General features: G+C 47.5%; 2 protein-coding genes across 3 annotated transcripts in view; one reads left to right on the top strand and one right to left on the bottom strand.

Annotated features, from left to right (window-relative positions):
• Window positions 1-14,534, top strand: part of LOC132867671 (zinc finger protein 271-like) — an 806,111-nt gene that overhangs the window by 184,998 nt on the left and 606,579 nt on the right. The window lies entirely within an intron of this gene.
• Window positions 1-14,534, bottom strand: part of LOC132867670 (zinc finger protein 585A-like) — a 109,911-nt gene that overhangs the window by 73,612 nt on the left and 21,765 nt on the right. Inside the window, exon 2 of the mRNA XM_060900642.1 lies at window positions 5,245-5,416. Within this exon, the coding sequence (XP_060756625.1) occupies window positions 5,245-5,404 (160 nt within the window). The 5' untranslated portion in view covers window positions 5,405-5,416. The remainder of the gene's footprint in view (window positions 1-5,244; window positions 5,417-14,534) is intronic.

Here is a 14,534-nt window from a genome sequence, read left to right on the forward strand (position 1 = left end):
CATAGACAAGCTTCTCAGCTGTTGAATTGTTTTTAGTTGACACCCACACTGGTATTACCATTGATGTGTAGGATGAGCCTTCGCCTGTTACACTGATACCCCTTTTCCACCAAATCAGTTCCAGGGCTGGTTCGGGGCCAGTGCTGGTGCTGGTTCACAACTCGTTCAACTTGCGAGCCAGCTGAGAACCAGTTTGCTTTTCCATAGCTTGCAGTGCTAAGGGAAGCCACGTCATTACGTCGCTGTACATGTCAGTTACATCATTGTATACGTCATTACGTCGCTGTATACGTCAGTTACGTCGCTACGTTTGCATAAACCTTGGCGCGAATCTCATCTCATCATCTCTAGCTGCTTTATCCTGTTCTACAGGGTCGCAGGCAAGCTGGAGCCTATCCCAGCTGACTACGGGCGAAAGGCGGGGTACACCCTGGGCAAGTCGCCAGGTCATCACAGGGCCGACACATAGACACAGACAAGCATTCACACTCACATTCACACCTACGGTCAATTTAGAGTCAACAGTTAACCTAACCTGCATGTCTTTGGACTGTGGGGGAAACCGGAGCACCCAGAGGAAACCCACGCGGACATGGGGAGAACATGCAAACTCCACACAGAAAGGCCCTCGCCGGCCACAGGGATCGAACCCAGACCCTCTTGCTGTGAGGCGACAGTGCTAACCACTACACCACCGTGCCTTGGCGCAAATATCGAAGCAAAAACAACGCAGAAGAAGCAGCAGCAGCAACAATAATAATAATGGATGACTTCGCGTTTGTACAGCTGCTGCTTCTCGTCGCTTAAAAATGGCGATCTTTCACGGTCTTGTTATTGTTGTTGGTCTTAACAACTCCGCCCCCCCGCTGACATAAGCAGTTCTTTCCTCTGGACCAGCAGAGAGTTGGTGCTAGCCTGGAACCGGTTATTCTGGCCCCAGAGCCAGTTCTTTGTCAGTGGAAACAGAAAACCTGGTTCCAAACTAAGCACTGGCCCCGAACCAGCCCTGGAACTGCTTTGGTGGAAAAGGGGCATAAGTGATGTTGCAGCAGCAGCACTTGGATTCATCCCTGTTTCAGATGAACACCTTTCCTTTCCATAGTTGTAATCATGGAGGACTGTAGGATGCCTTCCTTTGCAGTTGTCGCAGCAGTGACTACGACGACAGTCTTTTGCACCGTGTCCAGATTTTAAGCATCCGTAACGGTTTCTTCTCCTTTACGTAGTTCTGTCGTTCTGCCAACAACATCCCTGTGAACTTGGGACATGCATGAAGTTGGTGTCTGTTATCTTGACAAAGGATGCATGGAGCTTAAGCCCTTTTCTGGTCTGACCTTTGATTTGTGTTGTCTGTAGCTGTGTGAGTGGTGAGAACACTGGCCTTGTTTCTCTTTGTGTCTCTGAGATTTCTCTTCTCAGTGCTCGAGTCCGATGAATGAAGAACATGAAGCGATGTAATTGGATTGCAGGCAATCTCAGCTTCAGTTGACACAAATGTTGCAAAGTCCTTGAAACTTGGAAATTCTTGCTTCTCGTTCAGGCATTGGGTGACTTGTCGGTTCCAGTGTGAAGCTGCCCAGTCTGGTAGTTTGTGGGCAAGCTTCTGGTTCTCCTCACAGTCATTTAGTATGTCAAGACCCTTGACGTGAGGCATGGCATCTTGACAGGCATTCAGAAAATCTGAGACGTTTCTGAGTCCTTGAACATCCTTAGGTTGAATCCTTGGCCAATTGGTGAGCTTCTCTCTGAATGCTCACTGAATGGCGAATGGCTGGCCAAAGAGACGATTCAGCTTGTTCCAGGCCTCCTGATAGGCTTCATCATCATTCCGGAAGAAAGTGCCTTCTAGCACCTGGCATGCTGGACCACCAACGTATTTCTTCAGATAATAGAGAGTTTTTCAACTGGTGTGATTGCTCTTTGGTCAATGAGTGAGGTAAACGCTGCTTTCCATTCAATAAACCGTATTGCATCACCACTGAAGACAAATGGCTCTGGAACAGGGAGCCTATTTAAGGCTACGTTGTCTTGAAAGACCCGAACAAGAGGGGAAACATCTGTGTGAGGGGGTGTTGCAACATGAGATAGAGGGACTGCAGTTACAGGCACACTCTTTGTTTCCTTGTTCCTTTCATCGTTAATGCAGTCAGCAGCTTCGCGTTCTGTCTCTTTATCGTATACCTTTAGCTTAGCTTGAGCTGCCCGCACTTCCTTCACTGCCTGCAATCACTCCAACTCATGCCTTTGTGCCTCCAGAGCCTTCTGTTGTTGTTCCTCTAACTCTCGGATGACTTCTCTTTGTCTTTCTTCTGCCTCCATCATTTCATAATTTGCTTCCTTCACTGCTAGCTCTGCAGCTGCATCTGCACGCTTGGCTGCCATGGACGAAGCTGTGGAGTGTTGGTCAGACTTGCTGTGACTTGTTAAGGAAGCAGCAGATCCATAGACAGACTTTGCATAGTCACGGTGGAGCAGTTCACGAAGGCGGCGTCTTTCCATGTCCTCGTTAAACTCACCTTCTTCGTCTATTGCTCTGCCGTAGGCAATGGTGATGATTTCTGTGGTAACTGATTCGCAAGTGTCAACTCTTCTTCTTACGCCGGTGGAAGGTATGGCAAGATCTCGAATTCCAAAATACAGGTTCATTACGTCTTCCTTCACTTTCTTAAGCTCTTCAATGAGAGGCCAGAGCTCACTCTCTGACATGCATGTCTTCAGCTGATCTCTTGCTTTGCATATGTCGAGCTTCCATTTTTTGTACATGGAGAGCAGCCGTTGCTCCTTTTTCTTGGCCTCTTCATCTTGTAGTGCACGCATTTTCTCTGTCGGGTTCCGTGCATGTTCAGAGCGTCGAGGCCCTTCAGGCCAGGTGTCTCAGATACAACTGCCACTGAGTGGAGCTCACTCTGGAAGTCTTGAACTTCGTGCTGGGAACCAGGCATCTGCTCCTCTGTCTCCTTGAAGCTACCTGACTTTGACATTATCAACTCAATTTGAAATTATTAAGTCAGAAGACACCTCTGAACAAGTATGATCGAACCTTTGCAATAAACAGAAAGTTGCTGTAGATATCCAGGTAAGTATTACAATAAAGGCAAACCTTAAAGTACTTGAAATGCAAAAATCAGAATATGAGCATGAACAACTAGCAGAGCTGCATTAACATGCAGACACTCAAACAACTGGAAATGTCCAGGTAAGTACTGTAATGAACATACTTCTCAAAGTACTTGGTATGCAAAAAATATGAAATGTCTTTAATAAAGAGTCTATGTGAATGTGTTCATGTGTGAGTGTAAGCAACAGTTTCTCTCCTTTGCTGCAGATAAGAAGATGAGTATGAAAAGTTCACTGGCTCAGTCTAAAAGGGCTGTTCATGTGGAGCTCACCTTGTTGCAGTCTGTAGACTGTGTAATATAGGTGTGTACTCACAGTTCTGCTTCAATGTCAGTGAATGTGACCGTACTTGACCATTGCATCGAATCCATGAAACCACTGCCTGGATTGCCGAAGTGGATCATGTGCTGACACGTCGGGACATGTTCATGATGAATCCATGTAGACAGCACATGGCGAAGTAGTAGCAGCAGCAGGCATGCCATGAAGACCCTCCATCATGGCCCGTCATAATGGCAGCAAGTCGTCAGATCGATGAGGGCAAGCTCTTACTATAGCAAACCCCAGCCAGACAATGATGAAGCTTACTGATGTTTCAAGAAGCGTTTATTATGTTCAGCCGTCATCCTTAATTTGCACACAAATATACTTCCTTTCCTTCACAACCTTTCTTCACAAACACCGTAAGAGCTGCAGATGGATAAATAAAATAAAATTAGCTCTCACAAGCATAAACATTTCCATAATGCCAGTTAACCACACGTGGACATTTATCAAATATTCACTCACATATAAATTGGTCAAAGCACATGAAAAGCTAGAAAACCAGCATTAACATGACATTACAGCTTATCCATATAGCACCCTTTCGCATAAGCTAACCTTAGCATAGCTAATACAACAACGATATACGTAAACACCCTTTCAGCAGTTAATCAGGATAACACGTCACAGCAATCAGTCATAAAACAAGTTGAAACACACAATACCTTGTTCCCATTTCCAGCTAGGCGCTTAATTATCCATAATGAAACTTTACATTGCAAGGCAACGTCTTCAAAACACCTTTTCCTTCCGTACACTCTTCAATTAGCTGCCGTTCATGTGTGAACACCTATGGGCAAGTTGCTGAGTCTCAGATGAGAGTACGCCAGAAGGGCTTCAAAATAAAAGAACCAAAAACGTAAAAGGCACTAACAAAAATAAAACTTACAGGAAGTAGTTAACTTGCTTATATACCGTCAATAAGAGTAATTTACACACAGCGTGAGCTTCAGTTGAAAAAGAGGAGTTTGATGGCTTTACATGTCTTGAAGGAAGTACGTTAGCCTTCACTCACATGGTTAGAGAGACCTGGCTAGTGGGTGGATACTAGCAGGTGACCATACTGGACCAAAAAAAAAAAAAAAAAACCCGGAGAAAGAAAGAAGAAAAACAAAACAAAAAAAACCCCTATAATCTTCTAATGTGGTGAAGACGTTAGGACACATTTATTTAACATTTATGGAAGGAGACCCAGGTATCAGTCAGTAAGTTTCCCAAGATGGAAGAGTCTTCAGGACAGAGGACTTTGTGCTTTCTGGTTTCTCAGTCACACGACATCCCACATTTTTTTTTGTCTCAGAATAAAACACAGGAGTGGCTGGAGAGAATGACAGAAATTATGCCACATTAAATGTAAACAAACAAATTAAACATTGAGTCATTCATTAATAAATTAAAAATTGCAATAGCAAGCAAATCACTATGGTTTGAGGGGAATCATACACTTTGGGCCATGCTGTTATATGAAAATAAAATCACGCGGCATAGATTTTTACACACACCCATCGTGTGATACTCCATGCTTTTTTTGTTCAGGTTAACATCAGTTTATAACGACTAAAGTATTTTAAATAAATAAGTTTCTCTCACTCCTCGCTACCATGTTACACGCTCTATAAACAAAGTTCATATTTTAATCAATTAAAAAAAGCTAAATTTCAATGTCACAATTTGTTGATTAAAATAAGAGAGACTGAGGCTACATCCCAAATGTACTGTATTGCACTTTTAGTGCACCGGATAGTGTGCAGGGTAGAATAAACAGTGAGTGTTACTGAGCACCCGAGTGGCCTAATGTCTTACAGAGATAGTCTTTATCGTCAGGATCTTCCACTTTAACAGAGAGACCTTCAGGTGGGTTGTCGAGACCGTCTCCATAGTTGTAGATGTTCAGCTCCAGCGTCTCCTCTTTCTTCACACAGGCTTCTGAGGTCTCTCCATCCATGGATGTCTCTGTTTTCATGTCCTCACACAGCTAAAGATCAAACAACAAATCTGTTAGGGCGAGACAGTATCCATCCCACTCGGGAAGATGCTGCTCTCATTTCTCGCAGCATAGCTCATAGTTTCAGAACAGGCCTAGTTAATCTGTGACAATCCAGAGCCAAGGCCAGGGAGCAGACAGACAGGCTAAACTGTCTGTCTGCTACCTGCACAGAGTCATCACACAGGTACCATTACATTGAAGCATGAACTGTTAATGAACTTCTTACTGATCAGCAGTTTAATGTACTGTTTAAACAGAAACATGTATTAAACCAAATGAGTCTGTAGCATTAAATGAAACTAGTCCTCCTGGTTGCAGTTATATACACCAGCCTCGTCTAACTGGCAGAGGAGGCATCGCGATTCTTTATAATGATTATCTCGGCATGACACAAAAACCTGGACAGTTAGTATGGAGAACTTCAAACGCATTTGTGGCAGTGGGGGCGTGGCTTAGTGTCAGTTTGTGAATGCAGGGCGGGGCCAGGGAAGGTGAGTGGCAAAGTCAATGCACCTGTTGTCAATTAATGTTGTGTGTGTGTTTGTTGCAGTGACTGTGGAGAACAGAAAAGGAGGGAGAGCAGAGAGAAGAGATTTCCCCAGACCAAAACGCAACTGTGTATGCGCACATGTCTGGGTACCTAAACGGACGTTAAAGCTGAAAAGCAAAGATAAAAAAAAGGTGTGTGAGAACGTCATCTCTCGCCTGCCAAGCTGTCAGACATAGTTCAGGCTGTTTGGAGGTAAAACTTGTTGCAAGACGGCACGCAGATTTTATGTGCGTCGGATGATTCTGGACAGTGATTCCATTCATGATTCAGGACAGTGATTCAATTCAATTTTGAGAACTGTGACCCTGATGAACAGTGCCTTTTTTATTTTTAAACTTCAACTCGATCCAGCCAAAGATCAAAGGTAAGTATAAATATTTCTTCTATTTCTGATGAGCAGATTGGTTGGTGTGCATGCGCTGTAGTGCATACACAGGAAAAAATTTTCCAGAGTTAACAGACCATGGAAAATTCTTGTGATAAAAATGCTAATCTGTAGTGATCTAAAATATAAATGAGAAACATTTATATATAAAATGTAGGCATTTATGGACTGTTTTATGATTCAAAAATGGTCTCCAATCTATCCAAACGGGTCCCAACCACATGCCCCAAATATTTTTGCCACGCTGTCCCACACACCAATTTCACACTGATGCAAGAATTCACACAAGACACACTGCATGATTATTTCTTCTCATGATGGCACAAAGAAGCATATCATCTTTCTTCAAGAAGAAAGACAACCTGCCTAACAAGAATCTTCCAGTTACAGAAACTTCTAGTAGTTCACTATCAACAGACTGTGTTTCCGCTATGTACAATTGGCTGCGGCGGGCCGCCGCACCTTGATTTTTGTCGCACCTTCAGGAATACCCCTAGGAGCTATATGTATTCGACTACATTATCCGTTGCTTGCCCAGTCTTTGCGTTTGGGGCGAAGCGCAGTTCCACTGGCCGAGCTAGCAGTTACTTGATTGGTTTCCACGGGTCGCCGTGGGCTCTGATTGGACAACGTTCCGCCTGGAGCAGCGTAGCCAAGCCAACCTGAGGTAAACTAACTGCTACGCGGCTGTCACTTCAGCTGTCAAATTGGGAAAGGTAAGTGTTGGCAACAATTCTTGAAAAGTAGACAGCAGATGTTATGTTACCTTATATTTCCAGTGTTACTTGAAATTATGTTTCGTTATGTCACATAATTACGTTATGTAAAACTGTGTGTGGCAGCGGGGGCGTGGTCAAGCGCCGGTGTGTGACAGGAGGGCGGAGTCAGGGAAGGTAAGTGACAGAATCACTTCACCTGAGAGCAATTAACCTGTGTTTGTGTGTCTTCCCAGCAACCAGGCCCTATATAAGGAGAGAGAGAGCAGAGGAAGTGAGCTCTCTCCTGCACCAGACGACTTGTGTGTGTGTCTGGGTGACTGGGAGTGTGTGTGTTTAACTGAAAAGGAACACAATAAATAGTTTTTTTTTTTAACTCAGTTCTGTCCTGCCGTACTTCTGTGCTCCACCCACCTGCTCTGACCTCTACAGTGGTGCCGAAACCCGGGATCTGGAGCACAGCAGCCTCTCAGCCCCATGGAGTCTTCCCCGTTTGCTGAACTGGTCCACGCCCTTGCCACGGCCCAGCAAAGCCAGCACCAGGCGCTACTCACCCTCCGAAAGGAGCAAGAAGAGCGGTTCGAGGCCCTGGTGTTGGCCCAACAAGAAGATCGACAGGCGTTCCGGCACCTCCTCGCGTCGGCGGGGTCCACCAGTGCTCCTGCCGCGGGCCCGTCTCACCTCACTATCACCAAGATGGGCCCGCAGGATGACCCCGAGGCGTTCATCACGCTCTTTGAGCAAGTCGCCGAAGCAACGGGGTGGACGATGGAGCAGCGCGCGGCGCGCCTCCTCCCCCTGCTCACGGGAGAAGCACAGCTGGCCGCACTACAGCTCCCCGCCGACCGCCGTCTGGCCTACGCGGACCTCCGCCGGGCCGTCCTCCAGCGCGTGGGGCGCACTCCAGAACAGCAGCGCCAGCGCTTCTGCGCGCTGCGCTTGGAGGAAGTCGGCCGGCCGTTCGCGTTTGGCCAGCAGCTCCGGGACGCCTGCTGGCTGTGGCTGAGGGCCAACAACCGCAACGCCGAAGGAATCCTCGACCAGGTGGCGCTGGAACAGTTCGTCGCTCGCTTGCCAGCAGGAACTGCGGAGTGGGTCCGGTGCCACCGCCCGGCGTCGCTGGATCAAGCAGTCGAGTTGGCGGAGGACCATTTGGCGGCTGTCCCGGCGGCAGGACGGCAGAGGGCATCTCCTCTGCTCGCTCTCCTCCTGTGTCCCGTCCTCACCCCATTCCCCCACCGCGGAGGCGGGGGCCGGCACCACCCCAGCCGGCCCGCCGCACCCGCGGTGCCCTCCTGTTTCTCCCTTCTGTGTCTGTCTCTCCCTCACCTCAGGTGAGTGAACCACAGATCACCGGTGCAGAGGGAAAGCCCGGGCCGGTTGGCTGGCGCTGCGGGGAGCCGGGCCACCTTCAACAGCAGTGCACGACAATGGAAGTGGGCGCGGTGGTGCGGATCCCCGACGCGCCAGAGGCCGCCCTCAATCGGGCCGGAGCGCATCGCATACCAGTGAGTATCCAAGGAGCTACATATCAGGCGTTGGTGGATTCTGGTTGTAATCAGACCTCAATTCGCCAAAGCCTGGTTCAAAACGAGGCATTGGGGGGAGCACAAGGGGTGAGGGTGTTGTGTGTCCACGGGGATGTTCACCGCTACCCTTTGGTGTCGGTCCACATTATTTTCAGAGGGGAAAAATTTATAGTGAAGGCGGCGGTTAATCCTCGCCTTACCCACTCTTTAATTTTGGGGACTGATTGGCCGGGATTTCGGGGTTTAATGACGCGCCTAGTAGAGAGTGGGTCCTGCCAGTTGACAGGGGGAGGTCCCGGTGTCGCTTTGGCGGGAGCAGCTGTCACAGAGCCATCTACATCATCTCCGCGTCAGAGTGAGGAGCCGCCGGCCCCTCCTCTCTCTATTGGGGAATCCCTCGCGGATTTCCCATTAGAGCAGTCGCGAGACGAGACTCTGCGGCATGCGTTTGACCAAGTGAGAGTAATCGATGGTCAAACGCTCCAGCTGAACGCCACCCCATCCTTCCCCTACTTCGTGATTATGAAGGATAGATTATACCGAGTGACGCAGGACACTCAAACTAAAGAGCGAGTCACGCAGCTTTTGATTCCAAAGAGCCGCCGGGAATTGGTATTCCAGGCGGCTCACTTTAATCCCATGGCTGGACACTTAGGGCAGGATAAAACACTAGCCCGAATAATGGCTCGATTCTATTGGCCGGGGATTCGCGGCGATGTCTGTAGGTGGTGTACGGCATGCCGCGAATGCCAGTTAGTAAATCCAGCGGCCATTCCAAAAGCGCCTTTGCGCCCTCTACCGTTAATCGAGACCCCATTTGAGAGAATTGGGATGGATCTCGTCGGGCCATTAGATCGGTCAGCACGAGGGTACCGCTTTATATTAGTTCTGGTGGACTATGCAATGCGATACCCGGAAGCAGTGCCTCTGCGCAATATCTCAGCACCCAGTATTGCAGAGGCACTCTTCCGTGTCATCTCCCGAGTTGGAATCCCGAAAGAGATTCTGACTGACCAAGGCACTACGTTTATGTCACGAACACTGCGCGAGCTGTATGGGTTATTGGGGATTAAGCCGATCTGCACCAGCGTATATCACCCACAAACGGACGGTTTAGTGGAACGGTTCAACCGCACCCTCAAAAATATTATTAAGAAATTCCTAAGTGAGGACGCACGTAATTGGGATAAGTGGCTCGAACCCTTGCTGTTCTCAGTGCGAGAGGTCCCCCAAGCCTCCACGGGGTTCTCCCCGTTCGAATTATTATATGGGCGTAAGCCGCGCGGCATCCTGGACATGCTGCGGGAAAATTGGGAGGAGGGACCTTCACAAAGTAAGAACGAAATTCAGTACGTTATGGACCTGCGCGCAAAACTCCACACGCTCACCCACCTAACTCAGGAGAATTTGCGGCAGGCCCAGGAACGGCAAGCCCGCCTGTACAACAAGGGTACGCGCCTTAGAGAGTTCACACTGGGAGATAAAGTACTCGTACTGTTGCCCACGTCGAGCTCCAAATTGATCGCCAAGTGGCAAGGGCCCTTTGAGGTCACACGGCGAGTCGGGGACGTCGACTATGAGGTGAGGCGAACAGACAGGGGTGGGGCGCTACAGATCTACCACCTCAATCTGCTAAAACTCTGGAACGAGGAGGTCCCCGTGGCATTGGTGTCGGTAGTTCCGGAGAAGGCGGAGCTGGGGCCGGAGGTTCAAAAAGGGACATTGGCATCACGTACCTCTCCAGTCCCCTGTGGAGACCACCTCTCCCCAACCCAACTCACGGAGGTTGCCCAGTTGCAGGCCGAGTTTTCGGATGTGTTCTCGCCCCTGCCCGGTTGCACTAACCTCATAGAACACCACATAGAGATGCCCCCAGGGGTGGTAGTGCGTAGCCACCCTTACAGGCTACCCGAAAAAAAAAAAAGTGGTTCGGGAAGAACTTCAGGCCATGCTCGAAATGGGCATCATCGAGGAGTCCCACAGTGACTGGAGCAGCCCGGTGGTCTTGGTTCCCAAGGCCGACGGCTCGGTCCGGTTCTGTGTGGACTATAGAAAAGTCAACGCGGTGTCTAAATTCGACGCGTACCCAATGCCTCGTATTGATGAGCTGCTCGATCGACTAGGCATGGCTCGCTTTTACTCGACACTGGATTTGACAAAGGGATATTGGCAGATCCCCTTGACTCCATTATCCCGGGAGAAAACGGCTTTTTCCACACCGTTCGGCTTACACCAGTTCGTCACACTTCCGTTTGGGCTGTTTGGGGCGCCCGCTACGTTTCAGCGGCTGATGGACAGGGTACTCTGGCCCCACGCCACCTATGCGGCCGCGTATTTAGATGATATTATCATTTATAGTAATGACTGGCAGCGGCACCTGCAACACCTGAGGGCCGTCCTTAGGTCGCTGAGGCGGGCGGGATTCACTGCCAACCCAAAGAAGTGTGTGATTGGGTGGGTGGAAGTACAGTATCTGGGCTTCCACTTGGGCAACGGGCAGGTGCGTCCCCAAATTAATAAGACAGCAGCGATTGCGGCCTGCCCGAGGCCCAAGACCAAAAAGGGGGCGAGACAGTTCCTGGGGCTGGCTGGCTACTATCGTAGGTTTATACCTAATTATTTGGACGTCACCAGCCCGCTGACTGACCTCACTAAAAAGGGGGCGCCAGATCCGGTCCAGTGGACGGAGCAGTGTCAGTGGGCTTTCTCTGAGGTAAAGGCTGCACTGTGTGGGGGGCCACTTTTACACTCCCCTGACTTCTCTCTCCCTTTTACGTTACAGACGGATGCGTCGGACAGAGGGCTGGGGGCCGTTTTGTCCCAGCAGGTGGAGGTGGAGGACCGCCCGGTCCTGTACATCAGTCGGAAGCTGTCAGTGCGTGAGGGGCGCTACAGCACGATTGAGAAGGAGTGCCTGGCGATCAAGTGGGCGGTCCTCGCCCTCCGTTACTACCTGCTGGGGCGCCCTTTCACCCTCTGTTCGGACCACGCGCCCCTCCAGTGGCTCCACCGCATGAAGGATGCCAACGCGTGGATCACCCGTTGGTATCTGGCACTCCAACCCTTCAACTTCAAGGTGGTCCACAGGCCGGGGGCACAGATGGTCGTGGCGGACTTCCTCTCCCGTCAAGGGGGGGGGGGGGGGGGGGGGGGGGGTCGGCTGCAGGCCGGACAGGCGCCCGGCCTGAGTCGGGCGGTGGGGGTATGTGGCAGCGGGGGCGTGGTCAAGCGCCGGTCTGTGACAGGAGGGCGGAGTCAGGGAAGGGAAGAGCAATTAACCTGTGTTTGTGTGTCTTCCCAGCAACCACGCCCTATATAAGGAGAGAGAGAGCAAAGGAAGTGAGCTCTCTCCTGCACCAGACGACTTGTGTGTGTGTGTTTAACTGAAAAGGAACACAATAAATAGTTTTTTTGAACTCAGTTCTGTCCTGCCGTACTTCTGTGCTCCACCCACCTGCTCTGACCTCTACACTATATTAGGCCACGTTACATACTGAGTACTGACTACTGCTGAGACGTCTCGTTTGGCCTCCCGGTCTTCTGTGGTAGATTAGTCCGTTCAGAAACTGAGGGGATGAATATCCACATGTAAACAACTACATAGATCTTCTAGATCAGTGGTTCTCAAACTTTTTTCACCAAGTACCACCTCAGAAAATACTTGGCTCTCCAAGTACCACCATAATGACCAACATTAAAATACAGTAGCATAGTAGGTCTAAGTATTCATTAAAAACAAGGCGGAGGTTTTATTTAACAAGTATATTTAATATTGTTGGCCACTGTAACATTACACACAGTACTTTGAACAGTAACACTGTGTTTAAATATAGGAAAATAAAACACTGTCCTTAAATAATGAATCAAATAAAATTAATTGCACATAAAAGTTTAACTCTCTGGCAGCTTTCTCTCCACACGATACGTGTCATCTCTTTGGCTAATGGTAAACACAGCAGTTCCCCGATTGTGTGTGGCTTACTGGCTCTGGCGATCAGGAGGCTGGCACGATATGAAGCTTCCTGTGCTTTGGCTACAGGTGTACCATGGGACAAAATGGTGGACTTGGACTGCTTCAGTTCATCGCGTTTTCGTAAAAAAAATCCATTGGTTTGTCTTAGTGCTGTGTGTTTGGTTGTAAGATGCCGTTTGAGATGCGATGGTTTCATGGACTCATTGCTCAGAACGTCCCCGCATACAACACTGCGGCCTGGGCAGCTCCTCTGTCCCGCTCCAAATGAATCCGTTTTATGTATTTTTCATCATACTTCCTCCTTACTGGTTTCTGCCGTTTCCTAGCAGTTCTGGGGCTGGTTTTGCCACTGTCGTTAGCATCTGCGCTTGGCTCACACGTCCTCTTCAGTTCTCCCTCTCTCCTGATCCACGCTCCCATTCGTGGATTTAAGCCACGACAGTAATTTTGTCGTACTCGTCATAACTAGCAAAGCCGCCTCCACCTTTTCCCATCACAGCCTAGTCTACCAATGGCGGATAACCGTCTGTCAGCGGAACCGGCGGGAATGCGTACGTATGCTACGTATGGCTACCCAGAAGCACTTGCAAACTTTTTTAAATTATTAACTTAATTTGTATTTCCTTTCATTTTCTTGTCATCGGTTGATAAGATATTTTCATCCATTCGGATATTATGGATAGTATTTCACTTTTTTTAAATTTATATATTTAATTAAGTGATTCTTTGGCGTACCACTAGTGGTACGCGTACCACAGTTTGAGAATCTCTGTTCTCGATAGATTATATCTTTTGGCATTTTCCAGATATAGTTCGTGAGAAATGTAAGGGCAGTTTTTTCGATTTCATTACAGCCTATCGCCAGAGCACTAGTTTTTATTTGAGCTTAATTATGTCAACTGATAATGGGTTGTTGACGTGACATAGCAATTATGCTGTTCAACGATCTAAAATGCATTTTAATTCATTCTTTCAAAATTTAAAATGTTGTAAATGGTTAAACTTCTATCTATTTAATAAAACAAAGTAACTTTAAGAAATCCATACTTAAAATAAAAAAACTAAATTGAGCGAAACATTGAAATTGTCCTATGGTGTGACTGTCCCAAGCTCAATTTAACAGGTAGTAACTTAAATAATTAAATAATAAGAAGGTCAGGCCTTTCTATAAAAACCCTGGCATAATTGTGAAAGTGTCTATTTTAGTAAGTGTTAATGCATTTTTCTATACATACTTTTCAAAAAATGTAGGGATTTGTGAAATGTTGTCACTAAAAACGACGTCCTATGGTGTAACACCGAATTCCTATTTTTACACGGGCAATTTCATAGACAACTATATCTTGTTGAAGCTCCGCCTTGAAATGTATGTTTCTGAAGACCCCAAAGAAGCCCATGACATGTTCACATGGTAAGTTTTTCTGTCAGACTTGATCAAATATTCAATAATGTTTTCACATCAGTGAAAGTGTTAAGTTTTGTTGTCCTTTGGTGTGACACCCTGAAATTACATTTTTTGATAAAAAATTGTGTTTTTATTAACCTTGTTGTGGAGAAATATGCAAATGTATTTCACTAAATGCTAATGGAGAACTAAGCTAGCAATGACAGGGGTTTCAACTGAAGCTAAATGCTAAATGTCCTTTGGTGTGACAGATTGGACTGTCACACCAAAGGACAAATGTGTCACACAAAAGGACTGCATCTCTGAGAATGTGCTTTGAAAACAAGTAATTTTAGTTAATTTATAGTTGAATTTTGTATTTATAGTTTATCTTATTTATTCTTTTCATTGTTTATTGACCATTGGCATACAGGCATTGTTTTTATGGATATATGATGGATATTTGCTGTTGATTACAGAGACTGTCTAGTGTTCTTTAATTAAAAGCTTTATTGATGAGATTTCATAACAATATTGATGAATTGTGACCTTTTTTAGAACAGTAAGAT

Source organism: Neoarius graeffei, chromosome 19 (genome assembly GCF_027579695.1).
Source record: "Neoarius graeffei isolate fNeoGra1 chromosome 19, fNeoGra1.pri, whole genome shotgun sequence".
Taxonomy (NCBI): Eukaryota; Metazoa; Chordata; class Actinopteri; order Siluriformes; family Ariidae; genus Neoarius; species Neoarius graeffei.